The sequence below is a fragment of the Anas platyrhynchos genome, chromosome 14 (genome assembly GCF_047663525.1).
Source record: "Anas platyrhynchos isolate ZD024472 breed Pekin duck chromosome 14, IASCAAS_PekinDuck_T2T, whole genome shotgun sequence".
In the NCBI taxonomy this organism is placed as follows: domain Eukaryota; kingdom Metazoa; phylum Chordata; class Aves; order Anseriformes; family Anatidae; genus Anas; species Anas platyrhynchos.
The window spans coordinates 1526492-1550952 of NC_092600.1; the positions used below are offsets into that span (position 1 = coordinate 1526492).

A 24461-nucleotide genomic window follows, 5' to 3' on the forward strand; every position below is an offset into this window, starting at 1 on the left:
GAAAGAATTTGTAGCTCTGATTTGTGCCTTTTTTGCAAAGATAAACTTGAAACTAAGGTGTTTGACTGGATTTGCAAGGAGTAATGGCAGAAAGGATGCGGGTGCTTCCTATGTATTCACCCAGTGATAAGTCAAACTTTAGAATGACTGAACAATTGTCATTTGCCTTCTGGACCAGTGAAATGGCTGCAGCAAGCAGGGGAGCAGAACCAACCAGTATCAGGTGGAAAAGAAAGGGGAGGTGACAGCAGAATACACTAGACTCAGTATGTCATGACAGGAGCAAAACAAATTAAATTAAACTCTTGTCTAGCAAGTAATTTAGTGCTGTCTCCTGAGCTCAGAACTGGGGATTAGTTATATCAGCAAACTCATGGAAAACTATAATTTCCGCTCAAGGCAGAAAGCTGCTGTGACTTTCACTTCCTTAAGAAGTTAAAAGTGGGTTTGGATTTTTGCTACTTGGGACTTGACAATTGGCTTTTCAGAGTAAGGAGAGAAAGCTTTTAAAAACACTGCTGCGAGATTTTTGAACTTCGCTGAGATGTGATAAACTTGGCTTTAATTGTAAACGTTTTGCTGTTCTGTCTTTGTTTAGTCTTCGGTGCCAGTCTCTGCTATACCTAAGGCTTTTCAAACTGAAAAAGGAAAGTGCATTGAAATATTCGAAGACTCTGACTGAACATCTGAAGGTAATTGCATATGTATTTTTCATTTTTAATCAAATTAAAATTCTGCATCACTAAAAATTCCTCTATGCAGTTTACAGACTGCTGCGTGCAGACTTCAGTATGCTCTATTTAGAACTGAAAGTATATTTGAGCTGAGTAGCTTAAAGCTGGGAAGATTCAGCATGACTATAGTGACATCAACCCACTGGTCCTAACATGATTGATCTCTATTAATAATTTGATGTAGCTTTTGTCTTTAATAAGTTTAGTAGGCTTCAAAGAGAATTTTAAAAGATTTTTCTTTCTGCAGATATAACAAAGCTGAAACCTCACTTTGTCTTCACTGATTTTTGTCTTAGTCATCAGTACAAGGGATATTTTTACCACATTTGAAAGTACTTTGCTTGATATTATTCAAGATTTTGATTATTGTTTAAAAGAAAAGCCGTAAGAACTAACTTGTTCAAAAATGACCGATTAAGCAAATAAAATGTGATTAAAGTATAAACATAAATCAGGACAATTTTTTTTTTTCCCCCAACAGAATTCCTATAACAATTCTCAAGCACCATCACCCGGTATGGGAAGGTAAGTAAAAAAGTTGGTACCAGTATTTCCCAATGCATCTGTTGTTCATATAATTACCATAGATCATTCTAACAATACGTCATAGATAATTCTAATTGTAGTAGATTATTTTATTTTGATAAAGAGTTTGGAAAACTGTTACTTGCGATACTGCTGTACTGAAACTTAGGCAGTTCCTTGTTTGGGAAGGAAAAGAAAAACAAAGTAGTGGGTCATTAACACACAAAGTGTTTGTCTTTGTGAATTTGTTGTTTTATACAGTGCTTTTTCCCTCAAAGCAGTAGCTTTATTGGTGCTGCAAGCCCAGATGGCTACAAGTACAGGGTTGTCTGTTCCATAGTATAGCCATTTAATTCTTTAAAACTTAACAACCAACCTTTTATAGATTACTCTATTAAAAATTCCAGAATTTAGGGGAACTGGTCAGATTTGCATCATGTTATTTGAAAATGTAGCAGTATGGCAGCATAATTAACCATGCTGTTTTATTATTATTACTATTTAAGCCTCAATTAATTTAAACAATGAGTTTAAGACTTTTTAATTAAAAGATGGTGAGGATTGGTTTTGGTTGTTAAGCTGAAACAGAGGAGTTGGAGGAGCCTTTGCAATTTTTACCAGCCCATGCGTTTCATCTGTTGCAGGGCAAACCCTGACTTATCGATGTGTGAAGTGGGGGTGTTTTAGCATCCCACATTCTGAGGTGTAGGAAGAGAGGTCTTAAGCATTATTCTTGCAGCGAGCCTGAAGTACACATGCATGCATTTTACAATTTAATATTTTTCTTTGGATAAGCAGCAAGCCTGTTGGTATGCCGTCTCCAGTCTCTCCAAAGCTGTCTCCAGGGAATTCAGGAAATTACTCTTCTGGGGCAGCCAACCCTTCAGGGAGCGGGTCTTCGGTGACGATCCCCCAGAGGATCCATCAGATGGCAGCCAGCTACGTCCAAGTTACATCCAACTTCCTCTATGCCACTGAAATATGGGACCAAGCCGAGCAGCTGTCTAAAGAACAGAAAGGTAAGGCTCGTCACAGGCAGGTTATAACCTCAGATGTCAGGTTGTGCTGAAATGCTGACAGGTTTGATTCTGGAGTTCTGGTTAACAGCACGCGGGATGCTTAGCTGGGTCCTCTGCAAAACAAAGGCAGAAAGCGATGCCCCTGATTATGGTGATGTCCCAGGCTGGTTGTCTTGGTTGTCAGGTGGTGCTGGTGGTGTAATCATAGAATCATAGAATATCCTGAGTTGGAAGGGACCCTTAAGGATCATCAAGTCCAACTCTTGACACCGCACAGGTCTACCCAAAAGTTCAGACCATGTGACTAAGTGCACAGTCCAATCTCTTCTTAAATTCAGACAGGCTCGGTGCAGTGACCACTTCCCTGGGGAGCCTGTTCCAGTGTGCAACCACTCTCTCTGTGAAGAACCCCCTCCTGATGTCCAGCCTAAACTTCCCCTGCCTCAGCTTAACTCCGTTCCCGCGGGTCCTGTCGCTGGTGTTAATGGAGGAAAGGTCTCCTGCCTCTCGACACCCCCTTACGAGGAAGTTGTAGACTGCGATGAGGTCTCCCCTCAGCCTCCTCTTCTCCAGGCTGAACAGGCCCAGTGCCCTAATGTTTCCTAATGGCTATGTTTTAAATAAACAAATCCTGATTTTCCCATAAGTTGTTAGCTGCAGGAAGAGGAACTTGGTGTACTTCCTCCTCTGAAATTCTTATCTTGAGTAAATATACACGTTTGAGGGAAAAGACCAAAAAAAGTTTAGCAACCATTTAACCGTAGTATAATTATTCTCATCAGCTAGTCTTATGGGAAAGAGTAAAGAAATTGACTAGAAAAGACCTTTTTCTTTTATTTTTATTCTTCGAACGTTCAGCCATCTTTCGTTTCTTCTGTTTTAATCTGAAAGATTTGTGTTGAAAAGATTTTTTTATTTTTTTTTTTTGTGATGCAGTGTTTCCAGTACACCAGCCAACGTGAAAGATTGTGCCTAATTTAACTTGCATTTCTGTTGTTTTAGAGTTCTTTGCTGAACTGGATAAAGTCATGGGCCCTCTGGTTTTTAATTCAAGCATCATGACAGACCTAGTGCGTTATACCCGTCAGGGACTACATTGGTTGCGCCTGGATGCCAAGTGATATTTTGAACTGAAGGAATGGAAAATAGAACACATTTTTCTCGCTGCCTCTGATTTATCTCCACAACACTGTGTCATGTCAATAAGGAAGACTGCCATAACACATTGCTTAGTTGACACTAAGAGCAAGGAATGCTTTGAAATGTCTCCCATCCTCATTTGTGTTTTGTGTTTTAACCCCAAATTATCTGGTTAATGGACTTCTTCAGTATTCCCGTTTTAAGTTATTTAAATATTTTAAAATTTGCAAAATATAAAGGTGTACTTCTGCTAATCTATCATGGATAGATTGGATCATTGGAATTCCAGTCATAATACATGAGTCAGTTTAAATCCTATTTATTTTAATTTTTTAATTTTAATTTTGAAAAGCCCGATTTTGGGGCCGTTTTTAGCTGTTTCTTCCCTAAATTTACCCTTTCGAGTACTTAGCAGAAATTAAACATAGACACTTTATTTAAGGACTTTGTGAGCTTTGTTACTCTGTAATGTCTTGTGGTGGTAGAGCCTGTAAAAGGAAGTAGGGTTGATAGGTTCTAACGTGTAGGAACACCATACTTTTCATGCCTAATGCCTATGAGTCAACTAATAAATGACAGCTAGAGATTTATTATTGCAGAATTTGTACTAAATAGAAAAGTTCCAGATATTCTTCTACATATTAAGATACTTCGTTTAAATGAATTTTAAAGAAATTTATATGGAAAATATTTAGCTGGATCTGACTTGGGTTGCTTTCAAGGCAGTTTCAAAACGTTGATTAACACTATAACAAATCACAAAACATTACAGTAATTTGTATTGGATGTAATATCAAAGTAATGGTGTAGGAATGAACTTCAGTCTGATAGGTGCGATGCATACAGGAAAGGTTTCTGAAATGGACAATCTTGTGCTTTTTTGTATCTCTTCATTTAAAACAAGTTTTGTTTCCGTGCTTGTCATTTTTCGATACGTTCAAAATCAGCGAACTTTGTGGTTAAAAAAACCAAACCGACAGTAGTTAAATTCCTACCAGAACCGTCATTTGCATCTTTTCTATTGACTGAGAAACCAGGAATCTGAAGTAGAAATGGAGGTCCATTTTTTTCCTTTTAGGGTCTGATGGTTAATGGACACTACAGCATGACAGTGCAACAGCCATTGTGGGGTGGGGAGCACGCCTGCTATTCCAGGGAAGCTGTCTGACTGCTTTGATGCAGAATGGATTTGAAACTTGTATTTACCCCATGTTAACGAAGGTCCCATTAATGCTTGATGTGTTTGACGGAGCAGAATATTCGCTTGAGAGGAGCGATGTGGTGCAACACAAATGGTTCGTGGAGTTGCAGCTGACTGCTCTCAAAACGTGCAAACCAAAGTACCTTTCCACGCAAGGTGCTTGTCTGAGTCAAAGGTTTAAAATGCTACTGCTTTCAGTATTGCTTAGTGCCCCTAACATGTCTGGTGTGCCTTATGCCTTACTTTTAGATGAAGATTTTATGAACTGTTTACAAGATGTTTTACAGCAGGACCAGGTATACTGTATGCAGTGGTCTTCTGCAGTACTTTGGTAAAATTCCATTTCCTTTGTAAAAGTAGTGTCTGTCACACAAACGGACTTCTCAGCGCAGTGGTCTCCTGTTAAAGAGTCAAACTCTGAATCCTTTGGAGTGAGATGGTGGAATGCTGCTTTGTTTTATCTCCCGTTTAACCCTTTATTCTGTACCAGATATGAACGTGCATGTTCAGGAAAATTATTGCACTAAATTTTTGTGTAGCTGTAGTTAAGTGCCAAACTCATGGCAACCTCGGCAGAAGGAATAGAATTCTACGCTACTTAGTACTGCAGTATGTCCTATGGGCTTTAAGAGTTTAGGAGTTTTGCAAATTAGTAACCTACTAAAAGGTAGCTGCATATTCGTAGAGCTTCCTTTGCGTTCCAGCGTGTTTTGTACTTCCAGAAGAGCTTTGCTACATACAAACCGATACGTGGGTGACGGACCTGCGACGTGGTCACTTAGAGCCGAATTTCCTGTTCAGGTCTGTTGGAGCATCCTTTGTATTGAATCACTGTGCAAGATCACATTTCTTTTAGTGTTTGCTGTTAGAGACAGAACTCTGTACCCTCAGACTCTGCATCCTGGTTAATGGGACACTGTCAACTATTTTTTCCTTTAATACTCTAAAGTGCCTAGCACACTTTTGACGCTATATAAAAATACCTTCTTAGAAGTTGCATTCATAGTTTATTTTTTTGTGTAGTGCTGCACTAGCCAGCATGGCTGTTTTTTGGCTTGCTCTTTTGTGCACAGTTACCATGACTGTCAGCAGGAATGGTCTCATCTCTGGGATTTTTTTTGTTTTCTTTTACTAGAGTCCCACAAATACCTTTTGGTGTCACGTGCAATTGGTCTATAAAAATGTATCGCTTATCCCTAGATCGGTGAATCTTAAAGGATTGTCTTCAAATGACCAGAAGACTTTCCACATTGTGTCAAAATGTGGACCTAAACTGGTTGAAAGTGTCCCACCTCAACAGTGTACTTCACAGTGAAAAACCCCCCAAGAGTGCTGTCCCGGATTTCTGTCTGTCTGGGAGATGTGCAGTGGTCTTGTTCATTGAAAAGAAATGCCTTACTCATCTGTGGCTATTTCAAGCAGAGAAACTTAGATTTCACACTTCCAAAAGCATATCTATTTTGGGATTTACCATTATTTCAAAGAGAGAAGTTAAGTATTTATCAGACTTCATAGCCAAAAAAATGCAAATACGTAATAAGCTTCCATCCCTCTGTCCAAATGCAGGCTAACAATCTAAATCTTTTTTTTTTTTTTAACCTCTACACAACAGCGGTGGAAATGCATGTCCCTTCAGCACTAAGGCAAGTCGCACTATTGACTAATGAGGGAATCCCTAACTCCTGGCTTCCTAAACGATTCCCTAGACGATTGTATATTAAATACATATCAGCGCTGTAATTTTAATTCCCTTACTGAACGCGGTCCCAGTTGGTGAATCTTAAAAATGGCTTAATCAGACTAGGCTTGCTCAGATATCAATATTATTTGAATTTGCTGTGAAACTTGCAGGTTCCTAGGTGATAAGTGCAACCATTTATATTTATAAACAAATCTTTAGGACACCAGAGTAAAACAGCCCGATACTTTTATTTTGATTTGAAACTATTAGCCATAAAGCAGAGCGTATGGATGGCTCTTCTTGGCTTTTGATGGCAGTATGCAATTTGTATTGTATGTGTCTTTTAATATATATGTATATATATATGAACTCAGTCTGTCCAAAGTATATGTTATACTTGTTTTTAGATTATGGTGCAACTGACTATATTGATATATTATTTATTGAGTGATGATCACCGTCTTACTGGTGATAAATCTTGCATATTATACAGGAGTGCAATGTATATTCCTTTAGATTGCTGAGGCTTGATTGCTGTGATAACAAAAAAAAAAAAAAAAGCCCTGAAATGTATTTATGAAAGGCCCCAACATACAGAGAGTCAGTACTTTATGGGAATACTGTTGTGCTTGCCTGGGGCAAGTAAAATAAAGCCGTAGGCAGATAATTATGTAATTTTCCAAAATGGGAAACTATTGGAAAGAGAGACTACCTTTGCTGTATTTAATGTTTCACTTACCTAACAGATATTTACTGTCACTGCAGTGTTTATAGTAAGGGCCTGAGCAAGTCGAGTTTGAATTACCCATTGGGGAGTAAGCAACTTCCAAATTATTACATGTCTGACGAGTATTTCGGTCAGGGTTTAAATTACTCCATCTAAGGAATCAGTATTACGGAAAACTGTGTGTTTCCAAGCAACAGAGTTAAGATACCTGTTAAGTATAAAGAGTAGCCAAAGCTTTTGGTAGCCAACTCAGACAGATACAGACCTATTCCAGGAGGCAAACGTCCTAAGGATGAAAGTTGTGTAAACCCAATCAATCAGGGAATCGTGATCTCTGTCTAACCCCAGTACTTCTCAAGGAATTGGTCTCCGATGCCGTTTGAAACCAGCAGCGTTGGGGGCAGAGAGGGAAGGGTTGGCTGTACGGTGAGCGAATTCCTGTTTCAACAGGAGCTCTGGGCTTCGGCGGAGCAGCCGTAGCTCTTTGCTCTCTGCCAGTCTCAGCTGAGTTTCAGTGGAATACACTATAGCGAGCAATTGGAAATGCTGCCTTACAGCATAGAATTTATATAGGCTATCTGTATGTAAACGCTTACCTGTTTTAATTTCATCTGGAAACTTAATGGGAACGTATCCGTTCCTGTCGGAACTCTCCACGTTTGCTAACGGAGCTGATACAGGCAAATTGGATTGCAGTGTTCCCTGTCTTCAGTTTTTGTATGCAACCCTAGGAATTGATGCAGTCGGGTGCACAGTTACTTCTGCAGCGGTTGGCGTCGGCTGCGCTGGCATTATACATCCGAACACTCAACTCTAAGGACCAGGCATGACTTTTGCAAGCACAGTTCCTGACATTTGTATCTGGTCCCCCTTTTAAATTGTTTTAAGAAATTTTGTATATGGAGGATAAAGTGCTTATATATTTATTAAAAATCCTTTATCTTATTTGAAATTATTATTTGGTGAAGAAGGGTTTTCTTTTGGGGGAGGGTTTGCGGGAGGGGGAAGGTAACTTTTAAGCTGTCACTTATAAATGAAGCCCTTATTAATCATACAGAAAGGTACTGTTAGTAACTAATGGGATGTCTCTGTTTTATGCTTTGTACATGACAAGTCCATGTGTTACATTTTGTTTCTATCAAAATATTTAGGCATCTGTCTTTCAACCAAAACCTAAAAAAAAAAAACAAACTGTGATTTTATTTGTTGCAATACATTTGAAATTTCAAAGGGTACTTTGGGGCTCAAAATTAGGATTTCTAAGTCAGTATGTGCATTTCACGTAATAAAGCTGTTAATGGTGAGCAAAGTATTATATACTAACTAGATTTTTTCCACATCTGTATAGTATATTCTATGTATTTTGTGGTATTGAGATTATAGAAAGTTTAGTGTCTGAAACATGCGTTTAATGTGTATTTTTAAACAAATTTATGGCAATTAAAATATTTGGAGAAAAGGGTATCACATTTCAATTTGTAAAGATCTTTTTAACTACTGTGTCATTAAAATGCTTTGTACAATGCAAAACTGTAACTGGAGAAACTAAGTTTAATAAATATCAAATAGATTTTCTGTATTAAACTTCATAAACACTGTGTTCGTGTCTGTTGGACAGGCTGTCTCCTCCCCAGTATTGCATTTTAAAGCAGTTTTCATCTTTGTTTTAATGCTGTCTGTATAACAAAGGAAACTGACATTCAGTATTTGTGTCCCAGACCTGTTGATATTCGTCTAATCAAAAGTGGCTTCGTTTCTCTCAGCCCTCTGAGTTAAGATGGATCTGATTTTAATAAATTTATTTTGAAATAAGAAGATCCTTCAGTGGAAGAGGTCAGTTTAGGACTTACTTGGGCAATTTTGATTAGAAGTAATTAAAAGTAAATACATTTTCTAGTTATCAGCAGATATATTTGGCGTATTGAATCTGCTAGCAGTATTATTATCAGTTTGTTTGTTCCCTCTTTCCGACAGGCCTTTATTTGAAGTACTGATAAGAGTTCAGCTGTTGAGACTGAAATGAGATGGAAGCGTGATCTACTTTAAGCACTTGCCAGGTTGAAGGATAAATGTCTAAAGTCCAGTTTGAAATAAGCATTCCTACTTGAAATGCCTGATGTGCACTCACCATACACTTTGCTCACAGGATACAAGGAAAAACCCAGGTTGTTTACTGAATATAAACTTTTAATCCACACCTTAAAAAAATATATATTAACAGTTATAAAAAAACAAAACAAACGTGAGATGCAGGGCCCTTTTATTGAGCTTGGCCAGAGTCATCCTCAGGCGTATGCTGCAGAGGTACAGCCTCGGTTACTGAATGCTGTCCAGCTCTTTGAAGTCCTTTTACCAGTTCTTATGGCAGAAATGTCGAATATGCTTGTTGCTGATTCACTGTCCTAGCTTTTGAACGGTCAATAAATATTTCACAAGTAGAGCGGAGCATTGCTAGCAGTAACAGTGATGGGTGTTCTTCATTATGACAGGTCACTCGGAGGCGGATCTCAGGAAGCAGCGGTTTTTCCTGGAAAACAAACCACCGTCAGGCACTGACAGCTGTGTAGGGCTCCAGCAGGTCTGTCTGTCCTTAGCAGGGCTCAGCTATTACACCCGTGCTTGTATTCAGCTTAACGTGACTCAGTTTGTCTCCATTCATCTTATATCCTTTGCTTTGCATGGTAACTCCAAAGTACGTATTACCCAGGGCTATATGGCCAGGCTCTAGTGCAAAAAATACACACCACAAAAATGCCTTCCTGTCTATTCATCTTCCTGTAGCTGCTGTTACAGTTCATCCACGTTAATTGTTAAAACCAAATAGTGCATTTCAGGTGCATGCAGAGTTGGAACCCGACTGTCATTTCCTGTAGTATCTGTGTGTAGATGGATCTATTCTACCCATTTTCCATTTGCTTTCTGGTGTAAGTACAGTAAGTGCCACACAAAATCAGCTTTCAAGCACTAGGCAGTGATTTTAACTGATCACTTTTTATATGTAGTTGGGTAGCTTATGTTTGCTTTAGTATTTTAGCTTTTAAACAGTGAGCTTCAGTAATCACTTTAAAGTGCTTACCATTTTAAGGATGGATTATTATTTAAGGCTTCTAAGTGGCTACCTAAAGCTGTCCGGGACTCTATGGTTGGTTGCCTTTTTTTTTTTTTTTGAAAAGATGGTTATTCTGGGTTGCAATGAAACTACCAAGGCCTATCATCAAGGGCATTTGGACTCTGTTCTGTTTGTACTGCTTACAAAAAAGGTCTAAATCTATTGCTCCATCCATCCCCCTCCTATCTTTTTTTTTATGCCCAGAATTAATCCCATGTCTTATTTGAATGAGAATAACCAGGAACTTCCTCTCCATGATATAATACCAAGTATTCCTGAGCCTTTCTATTGATTAGGGTTAGTTACCTGCATAGCATTGTAATACACTCGCTGTTATCCCTGCATGAGGCTCCGATGGGTCTCAGTGAGACTCCTCTCCAGAACGGTGTCATCCGCCTTTGTCTTTTTAGGTGGGGCTGTGGCTGGTGCAGGGAAGCACAGTGCATCTGAAACAGATTGTGGCACAGCTGTCAGGAGCACGCAGCAGCTGTAGGCAGGTGGTCATTTGGATGCTGTGGTCAATCATATCAATTTTAAGTGAAAGACTGTAAATCTTTCTTGTTTTCGGACCATAGAGCGCTCTGTTAAAGTACAATTGCTTATATCCTAACCCTAAAGAAATAATTATAAAAATCAACATTTTTAATTGTCTTGAGAGGGAAGGCAGAATTATTTGCTAAATTACATCTCAGAGCAACCCAGTATTCCCCCTAAGCAGTTAGTTACTTCTTCAGGATGTTGAATCTGCTAAAGGAGCTCTGCTCTTACTTCTGGCTCTGGCAGTGAGTGTTATTTGTGTAGCTCCTAACACTTTCATTCACTGCCTGGCTGTTTGCGCTAGCATTTTAAATAGTTCTCTCTACTTACCTGGCTGAGCAGCAGCGAGCAGAATAAGAAGATTGCCATGACTTTCAAACAGTGCATCTTCACAGTACGGGCTGCTGCTTCGGCTGGAGGAGCAGCTGTGGGCGGAGGAGGTTGGAAGAGCCCTGAGTAGAACTTGCCAAGCTTCAGCCAGATTTTTATAGACTTCATTCTCTTATCATTGCATCAGCTGTCAGTCATTACAGGAACAAAGTTCATTTCAGAGCAAGAGGGAATTACAAAGTTAGCATCTACCGAAGCGATCTGGTTCAAGGCCTGTCTATCTAGCTAATGATTTACTCTCCTTCCACTTGTACTTTGTCTGGTCAGCTTACCAGATTTGCCAACTGTTCCTTTTTTTAAAACCTAACACGTTACCAGAACTCCATCCTGCACTTGCAAGCAAAAGGGTGGGTGGCCCAAAGTAGCGTGGTAAAGATCAAAAGCCTTATTGTAACAACCTTATTTAACTCCTCTGACATTCACAGTATGCGCAGCTCTGGGTTTGCCAGCTGGCAGGTAAGTATTGTCCTACCGAGTGTATTTGGAGCAGCAAAAGGTACTTTTGGTTCTGCTTCTCGTTCTTGGTACATGAAAGAATCATAAGCAAGTTACTTCTAACCTGTCTTTCCACGAACGTCGTGCTTAAAAAGTGGATGCAGTACTTTCCATGTGGGTTTTGCAGTGTAAAAATGGTGTAATTCCTGATAAATCTTAGACCTCTTCTTTCAAGGATCCCAGTCTGTTAAAGATAAGCTAGGCAGCTAACCCTAAAGCAGGAGGTGGCTGTCAGGACTTTCTGGAGTTGAGTTGCTCCACGTAGCAAGACCGTGGTTTCTTTAGACGAGCCGTCTCTGCTGTGGTCTGCCTCTATCTTACAGCATAACTCGGGAGTGGTCTTCTAGAAGCTGCCAACAGCAGCTCCCACCGATGGGGACAGATTAGCGTTAATTAGAGGCACTCTTACACTTTTCTGTGGTGAAATGAGAAGAGATTGCAGCAGCCTGGAGGAAATGTTTCAAAAGAACGACACGCTACCTTTCATCTTGCCCAAAGTCTGCGTTCAGACACACGCTTCTCCCACTTGGTCTCCCGCTGGGAAGTGGGAGAGGTGTTTCTAAGATCACTACTCTGTCGCTGCACCTTGCCAGTCCTCCTCCTCCTCCTCGTCTCTGATATTTTATGCATCTGGCTCCCAAATCTGTCCGCATGTTCTGTATCTGTCAAGGAAATGGTTTATGGGCTTGCAGAACAACACTACCAGCTCAGCCATGGCAAGCACTGCGTGGAGGCTGGGAGGCACCCTGCTTTGAAAGTTACTTCAAGTGGGAAGATAGCGTATAAAATAATGGGTTGTTTTAGCTAAATTATAAATCTAAATATGGAAGCAACAGACTACATATTCTGTGATTGCTTAACGTGCACGTATAAGTGCCAGCGTGGAAGGCAAGTGACTGAGATTAAGATAATGCCTGCCATGTTGTCAGGTTCCTGCCTACGGATGATTACCCCTTAGCCCAAATTTCACTGGGATTAAATAAAATCTCTTTGCAGCATATCACCTGCAAGCTATAATTGGAAGATTTATTCCTTTCCTGGTGCTCCTTACTGTTTCCCTGTTTGTCTTGCTTCCTTGTGGGAAGGAACCAAGCCCCTTCTTCAATTCACCTTCCTTGGGTTCACACAGGGAAAGAAATGAGACAGTAAATTATTGCAGATCAAATAACAGAACTGGAATGTTTCTTTTACATCTGGCTGTGAATTTCTCAATTGTTTTTCCCGTTAAGTCCTTTCCTTCCATGCATGTGAGTTCTAATTTCTGCTGTCTCTCTAGGCACTGTAGTAGAACAGAGACAAGAAAAGAAACAGTGGTAGTCTTGGCTGCGTATTTGGAGCACAGGATGTGAAATGACAGCTCAGCTCTGACAGCCGTGTCCTCAGTAAGTCATTGTTCCTCAGCTTTTTTGGCTAGCTAAGATTAGTACTGTGTGATGATGCACCAAAACTGTTGTGTGTCCTAGGTTACTAACAGTGTCAGCTTGTAGTTGCAGATGCCTTTGAAGCAGCAATCTTTATTCTGTGCAAGAAAAGAAAAAAAAATTGGACTGCTTGTTTCCATGTATGCAAATCCAGTGCAGTCCACTTTCTACTGCTGGCTAGTCAGGAGCCACAGCAAAAATGTTGGTTTAAACAACACCAAAAAAAAAAAACAAAACATTGCTGCATTGCCACTCCTAATATTTAGCAAAGGGACAATAGAAATAATTGGCTGATTAAGATGGTAGCCCGCTGTCTCCTATTTGCCAGTAGGAAGCCACAGCCCCCTTGAACATTTAGCAGAGGGAGAACAGAAACAAATGAGATTGGGAAACTTTCAAACACTGAGCCCAACGCCCCGATGCCACGCAGCGGGCAGGAGCCATCGCTCAGGGCTGGTGCTGGAGCCCCGCAGGCCGAGGCCACCTCGGGGGGGTTGCGACAGGCGCTGCGGCCGTGGGAGCAGGCAGGGAGCAGCCCCCATCCCGGGGCTGCCCGCGGTGCTCGCAGGGCTGCAGCGCCGTGGGTAAACTCGGCGGCAGGGGCTGAACGTGCCGCGGTGTTTACAGGAGTCTGGCAGCCGGCGAGGCCAGAGGTCAGCTGTCTGTGAACGGGGCAGAGACCTCATCGCAGAGGCTGCGAGGAGCGGCTCAGCCTCTATGGTTCCGGAGAGGGATTGAGGAAGTACTGAGGCTGTACCAAGCCTACCCGTCCTGTTATTTAGGCTACAAGCGGCTGCCGGTGCTCTTTGGGGCCAAGTAGGATGCAAATAAGAGCTGTGAGCAGAGCCTGCCTCGGGACATCTTTGCCACCTCCCAGCTGCAGCCAGTTCAATGCTCCCGTCTTGCTCAGGCTGCCTACACAGCACTGGTGAACCAAAGCAGCTTGAAGCATGGGCTGCTTGCGGTGCAGCGGGAGCACTGGTACTACTCCCGGTCACGGCAGCCTCTGACTGTGCTCAAGTACAAAACCATAAAGCATTTGACTGAATGATTTGCATGCCCCCAGCTTCCTGAAGTGAGGCCGAGCATCTTTGTATTCCCAGACGGCTCAGTCCTGAGCCTGCAGAGCACCTACCCCAGGAGAACGTCACTCTCCCTCTGCAGATAAGATAAATGCTCAGTACCAGCTACGGGACTAGCACAACAAGGAGATAAATGAGTTACTTTGCTTGCAGCACGAGCTTGAGACAATCAGCTCAAGACTAAGGGAAAAAAAAAAAGATAAAGAACTGAGCCAAACAGTCTGGCCTGGGGAGAGCAAAGGGTGTCACACTTAATGCTAGGGGGTGAATTTCCTAGGCACAGATTTAAAAGCAAACAGTAGCAATAAAGCTCCTGAGATCACCCTCAGGTGTCAAAATAATCTTTTTTTTCTCCTTGTAGTTCCCAAGAAGAAGCTTCTAATTTGGCCCGTTAACACTAAGCAGCCAGCAGAATGGCAGTTTATCGTGCGATTAACGTTAATAAAGATGATAACCAGGTAGGTGTATGTGGGGCAGAGTCCACGCTCAGCTCCGAGCCATCAGCCAGCTCATGCAGTTTTGGGCAGTATCAGATGGGCTGTTTGTTTTCTCATAGGTATCAAGGCTGGAACGTATTCTATTTCAAGCAAAAAGTGGCTGGTGAGGGAAAGATCAAGGGATCAAAGAGCTTACCCCGAGCTGTCATTTCTAACCAAGGAGAGCTGAACACAGCCCTTGCTACACTAACTAGACTGGGAAGTGTCTCAAAGAAACAGCAGGCAAAGAGGCTGGAAAGTAAAGTAAAAAGTAAATTAAAAATTAAAAAGGAAAAAGTAAAAAGGAAAGGAAAAAGTAAAAAGTAAAATAAAGTAGTTTGAGCACAGGGTACTTTAACCTGATAATCCCTTTGTACAGAGTGAACCAGAGACATTTCATACAACTCATCTCAACACGCAAAGCCACGGGCTTCACACAGTCATGAGACAAAGTTAACGTTTATTAGACAGCACTTTATCTCCCCGTCATCCCAGTCATATGAACTCGCTTAGCAACAGGACGCCGATAACACGGCGCTAACATCTCCGCTGACATCTCCTTGTGGCGCTGGCTACTTGTCGTTCTCGTAGTCGGCAGGGTTCTTCCTCTTCAGCCTCTCGAACTCCTGCATGCCCCAGGAGTACAGGAGGTAGGCGCCCACGAAGGCTGCAAAGAGAGGAGAGTGCTGAGGATGGCGAGGGGGGAGGCAAAGCTGCGTGAGGCTGGCTCACAAGACACCTGGTACAAACCCTCCCTGTTCCCCCATCCTTCCCCAGTCCCCCTTGGCCTCCCCCTTTCCCCTCCAGCCTCCCCCAATCCTTCCCATTCCCCCCTAGCCTCCCCCAGTCCCTCCCATTCCTCCCCCCCCAACTCCCCCAGTCCCCCTCAGCCTGCTCCAGTCCCCCTATTCCCTCCCAGCCTCTCCCATTCTCCCTTAGCCTCCCCCCTCCAGTCCCTACAACCTCCCCCAGGCCCTCTCATTCCCCCCCAGCTTCTCCTGGCCTTCCCCAGCCCCCCCAATTCCCCTCCCAGCCTCCCTCTTAGTCTCCCCCACCCCCTCCCCTTCACCTCCAGCCCCTCCAATTCCCCCCCCATCCTCCCCGTCCCCTTAACCCCCCTGAACCTCCCCCACCCTCTCCCCTTCCCCCCCAGCCTCCCCCATTCCCCCCCAATTCCCCTCCCAACCTCCCCCATTTCCCCTGATCCCCTCAGCCTCCCCCCCCCATTCCCTACATCTTCCCCCGACCCCCCCCAATCCCCCCCAGCCTCCCCCATTCCCCCTGATCCCCCCCTCACACCCCCAACCCCCCTCAGGCCTCCCCCTCACCCCGCCCCCCCCCATACTCACGGGGCACCACCTTGAAGACCTGCGAACTGAAACGCCGCCACACGTTGGGCAGCCCGTGCGACAGCACGTTGGGGAAGGCTCGCTGCTCGAAGGGCGACAGGCTGTAGGTGACGACGTGCCGCACCCGAGCCAGGTTCCCGAAGTGCCGGCCCATGGCGGTGTCACCTTGGAGACCGCCTCTGCCGCCGCGCGGCCCGGAAGCGGAAGCGGCATCGGAGATGCCGCTTCCGCTTCCGGGCCGCGCGGCGGCTGAGCGGGAGGAGCCCCCTCAAGGGGGTGTCGGTGCTACCCCAAAATGTCCGGGTGGAGTTAAAAAAAGACAAAGTAAAAAAAAGTTAAAAAAAAAAAAAGAAAAAAAAAAAGTAAAACAGACAAAAAGTAAAAAAAAAAAAAGTAAAGTAAGAAAGACAAAGTAAAAAAGTAAAAAAAAATAAAAAAGTAAAATAAAAAAGTAAAGTAAGAAAAAGTAAAAAAAAGTAAAAAAAAAAAAAGTAAAAAAAAAAGTAAAATAAAAAAAAAGTAAAGTAAGAAAGACAAAAGTAAAGTAAAAAAAAAAGTAGGAAAGACAAAGTAAAAAAAGTAAAAAAAAAAGTAAAGAAAGACAAAGTAAAAAAAGTAAAAAAAAGTAAAAAAAAAAGTAAGACAGACAAAAAAGTAAAAAAAAAAAGTAAGAAAAAGTAAAAAAAAAGTAAAAAAAAAAAAGTAAAAATAAAAAAAAAGTAAAGCAAGAAAAAGTAAAAAAAGTAAAAAAAAAAAAGTAAAAGTTAAAAAAAAAGTTTAAAAAGTTAAAAAAAGACAAAGTAAAAAAAGTAAAAAAAAAGTAAAGACAGACAAAATGTAAAGTAAGAAAGACAAAGTAAAAAAAAGTAAAAAAAGTAAAAAAAAAAATGTAAGACAGACAAAAAGTAAAGTAAAAAAAAAGTAAAGTAAGAAAGACAAAGTAAAAAAAAGTTAAAAAAAAGAGTAAAGTAAGACAGACAAAGTAAAAAAAAAGTAAGAAAGACAAAGTAAAAAAAGTAAAATAAAAAAGTTTAAAAAAAAGTTTAAAAAAAAGTTAAAAAAAAAGACAAAGGTAAAAAACCACCGAGTGATGTTGTCACAATGAAAACGCGAAGTGACATTGCCACAGTAAAAAAAAAACACACCAAATGACATTGTGATAATCAACACCAAGCGATGTTGCAACAATAATAAACGTTAAATGACGTTGCTACAGTACAAATCACTGATCTTGCCGCAGTTTTATAAATGGGGCAAAAGAATAATGTGAAGGCGGTGCGCGCACACCCTCACAGATGTAAATCTTCCCCAAAATGCCACGTGGAAAACACTAAATGATATTGCCACTATATATATATATAAGTATATATATAAAAAAATTAAAAATAGCCACAGTAAAATAAATAAATAAATAATGTTACCGCAATTTTATAAGACAAAATAATAATGTGAAGGCTGTGAGCGCATCCCCTCACAGATGTAAATCCTCCCCAAAATGCTCTGTGGAAAAAGAAACACTAAGTGACACTGACACAATAAAATGACATTGGCACAATGAAGAACACCAAATGATGGTGCCACAGGTTTATAAATGAGACAGAATAATAACGTGAAGGGACAAGGTTTTAAACAAAAGCGTTTGGTGGGGCTGAATTCCCCCAGTTTGAAAGGGGGCGGTGGGAGCAACGCTCACTGTGCAGGGAAGCTTCTTTACCCCAATCAAGCCCGATGTTGACCTGGGCTGGGGTTTTGTTTGACACCAAGGTTTTTGCCTTGAGCTCTCGGTGTTTTCCAGCCGCACCTCTGCTCGGAGCCAAAGCAAACACTATTTTTAGGCAGCAGCCCCAGCCAGAGGCCTCTTTTGGTGGAAGTTAAGTGACCGCTCGCCAGGCAGCGTTGTGCCTCTGCGGGGTACTCCAGGCTCACAGCAGCACCGAAAGGTTCACATTTAGGAGGGGAAGCGCTGCCCGTGTCCTGTCACAGCCCTGGGAAGTCACGCACGGCCCCTCGGGTTCAGGCCTTTCTCCGCCAGGCTGAGATCCCAAGCCCTTGGGTACTGCATGGGTCAGGCTTTAACACTAGGGTCCAGTAGGAAGCCAGGGACTCTATGCATTAATACATTTGGAAGCCCTTTTAAAGGCTAGTCTGAGCAATTTGAAGAAAAACAAAAACCACACGAGACAGCGCTACGCTACATCCTTCTGTTAAAAATCCACATCAAAGCTGTCTTTTGTGTGAGTCCCCAAACCAAAACAAGTGTTTTGAGCAAAATTCTTGTAACTAGAAAAATCTAGGAGAAAACACGTCAGTCTTGGTGAAGCTTTTGTCTAAAAACAGAGAATTAAGGTGCTGTTACCTACACTCTTACTGTGAGAGGAAATGAAGCTATGGCCCTACATCTTCACACCTCGTATCAGACTACTAGACTTTTACCAGCATTTAAATAAACTAATTTGATAGCCTCCTAAAGGCCTTTAAATGTCAGTGCTGAGCATTTCCACATCTCAGAAGCATGCGGCAGCACAGTTTTACATGTAGAACCCCATACCCTAACACCATGACCAGCTCATATATTGTGCTAAAAAACAGATCAAGATTTCTCAATAGCATATCTGTGAGCTGTTGCATGTTTGTGTTCAAATAGTTCAGTGATTTATTTTTTTTTATCTCTCTCTTTAAATTCTTACCATCTATTGTTGAGAAAGCTTGAGGAGCATGACAGAAGAAAAGCAAGGGACAGCCTGATAACTTTTCTTTTTTAAACAGAACTGCAGGGAACAGATGTCTTCTTGCTAGGGGAATTAGAAAAATGTGTTAGGGAAAAGAGTGAGAAACCGAGAAAGTAATTTTTTTTAATATTAGAGTCTTTCCTCTTTCCATAGAGGCTTGCCAGAAATGTCATTACAACATTACATATCAAGGAAGACTAGCAGGCACTGAGCTTAAGTGGTATGCATGATAGGCATTTATTTCCTTTTTTTTTTTTTAATCTATAACAAAACAGCTTAAAATAGGCATCTGGTAGTTGAAATCTTCATATTTTAAATGCAAGATTATTCCAATAAAAAGATATTTACATTTAATTTCACATTGTAGAAAAGTCGAGTGGCTACAAAAATAAGTGCTATTATGTAAACACCTACTAATCGCATGCTAAATCCTGACCGATTTTAAAGAGCTGTTAGACAAACGCTGCAGGTATTCTGATAATTCAGAATACCCAAGCTAAGTGTAAAATGAATTAGGATTCACCCACTACCGACAAGTGCACTTCGTAGCTATCATATCTTCATACTCTTTGTAGACTATGGAGCCGTCGGGCTCGATCGTTAGCACGCTCAGTGGGCTGTACTCGGCAGGAACACAAGAGGGCTTGGGAACAGATGAGTCCAATTTCTCATATATTAAGTTCTGCACCATCGTATGCACAGGAGAGCCGTAACGGTGCCCCACGACCCGCGGGCAGTCCCCTTTGCAGTACTGCGGGCTGTATCTGTGTGGTGCTATTATCCATTTGTCCCATTTTAGCTGGCTGAAACTTAGACGGAAGCTGTGGAGCTCACACTCATTTTGAGGAAACAGGAATTGTTTGAAATATTCACTCAAATTGTAAGGTGGAGTTGCTGGAGCTTCGTTCAGGGTCTCATCTCTTCGACGCCGAGAGGCCCTTTTACTTTGAGGATTCTCTCTTCTTTCGTCATCGATGATATCAGCCAGCAGACTGCTCCTTGGCCTGGGCCGCACTGGGTTTTTCCTTCTACGTCTAAGTGAGTTCCACCTGTGATAAGCTTGCTCACTGGTATCATTTAAGTAAAGGAGAAGAGAAGGGGGAACCAGAGCCATATTAATGTAACTGTCCTGTTCAGTGCCGTGTTGTGGATCACCCATCAGACAAGTGAAGTTCACAGCCATATGAATATTCCTCCTGTTAGTAGCAATTAGAGGCTGGAGAAAAGAAGTCACGTCGATCTCCACCCACTTGCGTTTCCTAACTTCAAAGTGCAGGCTAAAAGCTACAGCGTGAGAAACACTGGGACAGACTTGGCTAGAAAAATCATGCTCCTTAACAGACAAGTGGCACATGCACGTAAAGGAAGAAGTGGGAACAGATGTGTCAAATGAATAGAGCAAGACAGACTTGAGTAAGTGCTCTAGAGCAGTAACACGATCCAGGTTGAAGAGCAAATCCCCCGAGTGAAGGTCTCCTGAGAAGGGAAACATAATTTTGCAGTTACTGTACCTCAATTTGCCATGAGGACATACATACTGAAGTTGATTCAGATTCAGGCTACTACTTTTACTATTACTGTACTTAGGATACCTAACCATGCAATTAACTGTTAATTGACAGTGTATTTTTAAAGCAGGAGACTATACTATGCCAGGAAATTTTAGCCATAAACATTGATTTATTTTTGCTGTAGTGAATACTTTTTAACCAATTCTCAACCTCAAAGTCCTATTACTGTGTATGAGCGTGATGTTTGTGTTCTAGGTTATCTGGCTGTCCCAGTGGACGAATCCAAGTCAGGAAAACTCAGACAACTCGTCACCAGTCACGTAAGTAGAATCAGAGGCTAAGGATTGTTGCTCTGACTACACCACATTAAAAAAAAAAAAGTCAGTGACGTGCTCAGCCACCCTAGTTTTCAGACCCGACCCTGCTTTACCAGGGGTTCTACTCTTCACACATTTGGTTATGATTCTTTCCTAGGAAAAGCACAAGGCAAGGAGAAAGTCATCCTGTAGCAGGGTTCTTGTGCGATAGGCATTGGAAGGGAACATAATGCCCTTCCTAGCCACTTTTTCCTTAATTTCTTATGTTGTTTAGAACTGATTATAAAATTTCCTTTAACCAGAGGAAAAATGAGCTAGGCAGAAACATCAATATGATCTTAACCACAGTACCTTTTCTGTGCCAGCTCCCAGACCGTGGGGAAGTCTTTGTCTAATGCCATTTAAAGAGAAGCACATCACAAAGAACTTGCACAGTTTAAGAGAAGAGCCATCAGAGTTAAAACAGCAACAACTCTAACAGAGTACCATATTTTTCTGCTATACTGCAAGCACAGAACATGCCAAAATAAACCCCAACCAGCTGAACGCTGGAAGCTCAGGTCACTGCACACCTACCTGTCATTAGGTCCCTGTGGCTGTGCTTGCATTCCGAACACGGGGTGAAGAGTCGAACAGTGTTATAGAGGTGGCTTTTGTTGGCCTTGGGGATTCCCTCCTTGGTAGCAGACATCTTATAGAGCCTCTTCATGTACCTGAGGGCTCTGGAGTCTGGCTGTAGCCTCGGGGCCTCGCTTTCCCAGCTCTGGCGTCCCTGGTCAGACAGCACCTTGAGAAGGGGTGGCAGGAGGGCATATCCACGTCTCACACCTTTTGGCAGCCTCAGCAATGGGTTTAGCTCACTGGTGGCATCCTCAGGAGCTACCAAAAACCCAGAGATCCTGTCAGATGCTGCACTGTCCCTGGAGCGGGGGGCACACTGGATGCTAGAAGAAAGCCAGTGAATATAGCAATAGAAACAAACACAAATTCTCCAGGTACCCTCCATGCTTCTTAGGGCTGCAGCCAAAAAAACACCTCCACTAAAATATTCAAGAAAAAAAGAGTCTGTGAGCGTGAGCCCTTATATATGTTGCAGCTGTGGCACGGGAGGGAGGTTTCTTTCTCATTAGAAACCCAGGGGGAAGACCTGCAGCTGGCTGCGGAACCCACATGCTTGTTTGCATTCAGGGTAGAGTCGCTGCACATGAAAGCATTTTGTAAGCAAAATCCTTACTCATGTAAACCTTTCTCGCGTGGTAAATGGCAATACAAGAGCGTTCGTTTATCAGCCTCCAGAGGGAGCCGGGGAGACAAGCTAATACTGGCCGGTCTAACTGGATGCTTGTTATTTGCACAAATTTTGATATTTGCGAGTTAACTGTTAAGAAAATGTCAGTAATAATGCTAATTATCATCGCTGAATATATCTAAAATGTTAAATATTATTGCCATCAGCAATAATAAGATAACAAAAAAGAGTTAAACTGGTTTTCATTTGCTGTTAATGTATTTCTCAAATTTTGCTTCTCAGTGGATGATAGCATCCACCTGAGAGAGGGGAACTGTGGCTGTGGTACCCTCAGGCTCACTCCCATTCCAGCACACATTTACCTCCAGTCTTAGCTGAGGCAAGCAAAAAAGCAGAGTGGTTTTTTCAGTCAGTACCAGCGGTCTGGAGTTGCTCCAGAACTGGAGTAACGCTGGTTGCTTCAGGAGTACTGGGAGCTTCTGTTATGCAACATAACTGAAGGGATGGGGTTTCTTTTATTTAATCAGGAAAATGCATAAGAAAGTGTGTTTTCATGGCATTTGTTTTTAGAGCTATGCTATCAGTAATCTAGTGAAATGTCACCCATAATCTGACTTTCACATCTCAAGGCTTAGTTAAGGAGTACTTGTTCAGAGAATGCTTAATTAACTTAGAGAAATGTCAGTCTGGCATTCTTTGATTTGCAGTGGAAGGTGAATTCAGATAACAATCTATCCTCTGAAACAATATTGCCTTTTTGTTAGGTTCGTTTAAGCTGTTTTGATTACAATAAGAGGGGGATACTGTCACGTCTAAGGTCAGCTATGTTTAAACTGCTTTGAATAAGTTGATCAGTGGCTTTGTTCATTTTAAAAATACATCCTTGCAGCAGACAGGCTGATCTGCTCCTCCCTTCTGGATATGAATTAGCCCCACGTTAAGTTCAGACATGTATCGACAGTTTCTGCTGTTCCATGACAATTTAAGCTGCTTTCTAACATTGCTGTGCTACAAACCACGTGTGCATTCCTGCTCTCTCCTTTGCTGATTCTGATCTTATCACATCTTGTGGGCAGTCCATTCAGGGAGCTGAAATGATTGGAAAATAATCCAAGGAGAAGTGAATGTGTGCTTTATTGTGCTGAAATCCCTGGACAACCTGAGAACAGCTAAGTCTATCTCGAACAATTCAAGGCTCAGCAGGGCATGAGTGGTACTTCTGAACGCTGAAGGCGGAGCAAATCCTTCACTATTATTATGTGTGGTGGGTGCCAAAATAATCTTGCATATTTTTATATATACACTGCATTGGAAAGAGTGTTCTTGAGCATGTAGCTTTAGAAATGTTTACTTAAGTAAACCGAGAAGTTCATGAAACAGGTGAAAGGTCACAGAAATCTGTAACCGAGGATTTAAGCCTAGCCCTGACCAGAGAGATTCTGCTCTTCTGAAAAGTTTACTGGCCTGATCATAAAACTCATCCAGATTTATTAGCTCTTTTGCTGGAAATCAAAGCAGAGAGCAAAATCAAATGCATCCAACTTGAACTGATGCCTCATTGAAGAGGCACCTTCACGGAGCACGATGACAGGGAGAAATCTAAAGGTGCTCTAAAGGGGCTTGGACAGGATTCCTGAAGTGCTACAGACCACAGGTATGTGTGAGTGAAGGCTTCACATCCTTACACCTGTGGGCAGTTGGGCATGGTCATTGGAGGTACTGAAGGTTCTTGTTTAGTCAAACACAATGTCCAAGGAGATCAGTTTCAGGATATTTCTTTAAGATTGCTATTGTTTGTTGTTCTCGTGTTTTACATATCTGAAACATGTATTCAGTCTATTATTAGTCATTAGATTGTTGCAGCAGAAACTGTTTTTTTCCTTTTTCTTCCTTGGGAAACACTGAGTACCCAGTCTGTACTGTCGTAAACGAGCAGCAATCTTTAAATTCCTATAAAACTGAGCTGAAGAATTTGTGGCTTTACCCTGTAGCTAGATCATTACATTAGTTTCTTACCACAAGGGAGCAAAAGCATTAATCACAGGTGTAGCTGCTGTGCCCTGATAAACAAAGCATTTTCCTTTTGGCTCACCGAGCTGATTCAGTGCACTTTGAAATACAAGAAGCATCAGGTGCTCTCTGCAGGGTCAGTTAATGATGTTGCAGAAGCTCAGCTAACTGCCCGAACAGAGGTAATGCTGAGCTGCATGTCTGCGGTACAGATGTGAGCTGCAGCAATTTCTGACAATTTAAAAGGAAGAAATGTTTCCTGTTACTTCCAATCGCTTCTTCCTGCCATAAACCAAAAAGATCAAACACATTATTTTAATGAGCTGATGCTTGTATATGTGCCATTGTTCAACAAAACAGAATTAGGGCTAAAAAATACGTACCACTGATGTTGTGACTATAGTATAAAACAGATTTCTTTTAATTACTGCTTACAGCCTCTGCCCATTTTTATTTCCTAGATGAGAACATCAGTGATTCCTTAAGTTGATGCTAGCCAGAAGTTTGGGCTCTGTTTGCCGCTCTGTGCCTGCCAGTTGAGCTGTTTTTAACAGCCACGGTGGATGAGGTTTTTCCCAGTCATTATCATACTTACAATTGTCCTACAGAGGACTCTGTTTCCTAGCTGAGAGGTCAGCCTTCCCAGAGAGCTCTGGAAAATAAGTGAAACCTACCCGAGGATGTGGGTGAAATCTATGTAAGCCATGGCTCTGATGGATAGTTTATGAATCCCTTTTTTTTTTAACGCAGGCTATTTCT

At 41.9% G+C, this 24461-nt stretch overlaps 4 protein-coding genes across 6 annotated transcripts in view; 1 reads left to right on the forward strand and 3 right to left on the reverse strand.

Moving 5' to 3' along the window:
* AFF4 (ALF transcription elongation factor 4) overlaps window positions 1-24461 on the forward strand; it is a 72153-nt gene that overhangs the window by 37459 nt on the left and 10233 nt on the right. Inside the window, exons 18-23 of one of the 3 annotated variants that reach the window (XR_011803319.1) lie at window positions 599-692; window positions 1216-1259; window positions 2055-2278; window positions 12835-12940; window positions 14423-14519; window positions 20382-20446. Coding sequence is in view for 2 of the 3 variants with exons in the window: in XM_038186383.2 (XP_038042311.1) it covers window positions 599-692; window positions 1216-1259; window positions 2055-2278; window positions 3281-3399 (481 nt within the window). In the remaining variant the exon portion in view is untranslated. Of the gene's footprint in view, window positions 1-598; window positions 693-1215; window positions 1260-2054; window positions 2279-3280; window positions 8626-12834; window positions 12941-14422; window positions 14520-20381; window positions 20447-24461 lie in introns of those variants that run through there. The other 2 variants (XM_038186383.2, XM_072023151.1) reach the window with 2 other exon arrangements.
* Window positions 9271-11186, reverse strand: LEAP2 (liver enriched antimicrobial peptide 2). Its single transcript, XM_021275574.4, has 3 exons — window positions 11004-11186; window positions 10443-10582; window positions 9271-9554 (listed from the first exon to the last, which is right to left on the reverse strand). The coding sequence occupies exons 1-3, from the start codon at window positions 11169-11171 to the stop codon at window positions 9518-9520; spliced, it is 345 nt and encodes a 114-aa protein (XP_021131249.1). The 5' UTR covers window positions 11172-11186; the 3' UTR covers window positions 9271-9517.
* Window positions 14978-16098, reverse strand: UQCRQ (ubiquinol-cytochrome c reductase complex III subunit VII). Its single transcript, XM_038186388.2, has 2 exons — window positions 15887-16098; window positions 14978-15204 (listed from the first exon to the last, which is right to left on the reverse strand). Exons 1-2 carry the CDS (start codon window positions 16038-16040, stop codon window positions 15110-15112), a joined length of 249 nt encoding a protein of 82 aa, XP_038042316.1. The 5' UTR covers window positions 16041-16098; the 3' UTR covers window positions 14978-15109.
* Window positions 18829-21633, reverse strand: GDF9 (growth differentiation factor 9). Its single transcript, XM_013104015.5, has 2 exons — window positions 21020-21633; window positions 18829-20091 (listed from the first exon to the last, which is right to left on the reverse strand). The coding sequence occupies exons 1-2, from the start codon at window positions 21447-21449 to the stop codon at window positions 19142-19144; spliced, it is 1380 nt and encodes a 459-aa protein (XP_012959469.5). The 5' UTR covers window positions 21450-21633; the 3' UTR covers window positions 18829-19141.